The sequence below is a fragment of the Egretta garzetta genome, unplaced genomic scaffold (genome assembly GCF_000687185.1).
Source record: "Egretta garzetta isolate BGI_Z169 unplaced genomic scaffold, ASM68718v1 scaffold799, whole genome shotgun sequence".
In the NCBI taxonomy this organism is placed as follows: Eukaryota; Metazoa; Chordata; class Aves; order Pelecaniformes; family Ardeidae; genus Egretta; species Egretta garzetta.
This window is the reverse complement of record NW_009260759.1, coordinates 45193-47679: the sequence shown is the minus strand read 5'-3', so window position 1 is coordinate 47679 and position 2487 is coordinate 45193. Positions and strand designations below refer to the sequence as shown.

Genomic DNA, 2487 nt, shown 5'->3' with positions numbered 1-2487 from the left:
TTGCCTTGGTCATTTTCTTCTTCTTTGGTCCTCTTCTCTTCGGCTTTTCCCCATCATCTTCTTCCTCCTCTTCCTCCTCGATGCTGTCATGCTCTTCATTCAAGCCAGACATCAATCCAAAAGGACCCTGCCTGCTGTCCTCTTCTTTCAGCTCGTCTTTGGAGCTCAATGTTTCATCCATCCAGGCTTGGGTGCTCACGAGCTCTGCCATCTCTTTGGGCTTGGCATATGTCTTGGTTATCTCTGGTCTCTGCAACAAAGGGACAAGGAGATGTTAACGAATGCCACCAGGATTGCTGCTCTGCATGTTGAGGGCACTGGGAACTGAGGTCAAAATCATCATCCAGAAGCATCATCTGCTTTCTGTCCACCAATGGTACCTACAGAATCTCTTTATTCATCATCCGTCTATTTATCTATCGACAATAACTCCTGCTGGATTTTTTTGGGAGCCACTGAAGCGTCTCCCTGGGGCCCAGCAGCAATTTTCCAGGGCTCAGCACTTCCAACAATTCAATTTTGGGGTTATTGGCACCCATGAGTCCCTCCTCTCGTGGCTTCAACCTCAACTGTCACATCGTGGATCGCAAAGGACGCCTGGTGCCTCTGGAGATTTTCCTCTGGAGCTCTTCTAACCTGAGCCCATTTGCATGAACCTTGGTTTCCCTCTGCCATAACGAACATGGTCCCGCTGCACAAACCCGCCTGGGTTTCATGTTAATCAGCCCCCCAAATCCTGTCATCGTGCCCGACTCATTTAATCAAGCTTAGCATCTAAGCAGCTTTGCTGTGGCTGGATTAGGGTGTTAATTGCTGCACACAGCCATCACATCCCCAGAGGACCATGTGGCCCCAATTAACTCTTCGGCAGAGTAATAGGGGTCTGTCAGATGCTTGGAAGCCCAGTGGGTGAAGGCGGTGAAGGACCATCTTGGGGATGAATGGGTGGGTCTGGCTGAGGTGGGACGGAGCAGGTCCTTCTGCCAGTGTCCTGGTGGGGCTGCACCCACTTTGGGTGGTGAGACCAGCCCGGAATGGGCTGCAGATCCACTCCAAAGCCCCTCCAGGCTGCGATCTGAGGCTTCCTTGCACTCCACCCTTGGGGACCCATCCCAAACGGAGCAGCAGCCCTGCCTGCAGCTCCCATCCCTCGCTGGTCCCTGCACCCCAGCCTCCATCCCAGAAGAAAATCACCGTATCCAGGGCTCCGTTCAAGGGGTGAGCCCAACGTTTTCCCCCCCTTCGCCTTGCAGGGCAGGATTCCCATGGAAAGGTTGACACTTTGGAAATCTAGTTTGAATTTTTAGGGATTTTGGTCTCTTTCTCCAGCATATTGATTTTTATTTTTTTTTTAATGGGGAAGTAGACAAAGAGGGAATTGCCTGATGAGGTCACTTCGGCAGTTTCCCAGTTTCCCAAGCAAGGAGACAGTGGGAACCCACCATGAAAGGGGAAGCTTGTCCAGCCCCTTATTTCGGCTACTTTTCATTTTCAGACCTCTCCATCCCGCATCACCTGAAAGAACCCCAAGAAACCCATTGCAGGAAAAAGCCTGCTGGAGCCAAAAATTTAATCCTCAAGTCGGGCGGGCTCAGCTCGTCGCAGAGGGCGATGCTCTCCCTTTGCAGCACCAGGCACCGAGCTCCCATCCCAAACCTCAATTCCTTCTCCTCTCCTGTAGGACCAGGAACTTGGTTTCAACGTTCTGCTGGTTTCCTTTCTCCAGAAGAGGAGGTTGGTTTGGGACAAAGACGGACTGGCTCCAGCCCTGCACAGTATGAAGACCCTGAACCTGGACAGGACCACCCAAGGCAGAAGAAACACAGAGGGCTGGGGAGGAGGATGAAGGAAAGCTGCTGGCACAAGAGCCAGGAACAAAACAGGCAGCTGGGGTGGGGAATTTATCACGGAGAGGGGCAGGAGGGACAAGAAACCCACAAGCAGACCATGAAAATTAGGATTTGCTTGAGACTTCTGCACCACGTCCTGCCTGGGAACGCAGCAGGATGTGGCCCAGCTGTACGTGGACCCGGTGGGCTCTGGCTGCAGGGCGAATTAAAAGCCCTGCAGCTGCTCCACGGCCAGCGGGGTGGCTATAAGGACACCGGTGTCGGCTGAGTCTTGAACCTGGGGCTGCCCAGAGCTCCCAGTCCCACTCGTGGTCCCAGTCCCACCCTCAGCCAACTGGGACAAGGGAGCGGGAATGCATTTGTGTGTGGGGGGAACCTGCTCAAGGGCAGCCCTGCAGCATCCAGACCTGGAAAAAGGGGAGGAAGGTGGGGGATGCTGCTTTCCTCCCTGCTGGGGTCCTGGCCCCGGGCAGGGCTCGCTGGGGAAGGGCCAGAGCACCGGGCACCCCAACCGGGCTCCTCTCCCCGGGCTGCCCCCTCCAGGAGCAGAAGAAAAAAAAAAATCCGAGGGCTGGGGCAGGTCCTTCATCTCCCCCATCACCTTCATCACCTTCATCCCCAGTGAAAGCCCGGTCCC

General features: G+C 54.6%; 1 protein-coding gene across 1 annotated transcript in view; it reads right to left on the bottom strand.

Moving 5' to 3' along the window:
- The window catches only part of NEUROD4 (neuronal differentiation 4), a 960-nt gene extending 725 nt beyond the window's left edge, over nt 1-235 (bottom strand). Inside the window, exon 1 of the mRNA XM_009646011.2 lies at nt 1-235. This exon is cut by the window's left edge and continues 725 nt beyond it. Coding sequence (XP_009644306.1) covers nt 1-211 — 211 coding nt within the window. The 5' untranslated portion in view covers nt 212-235.
- Between the last annotated feature and the right edge of the window lie 2252 nt (nt 236-2487).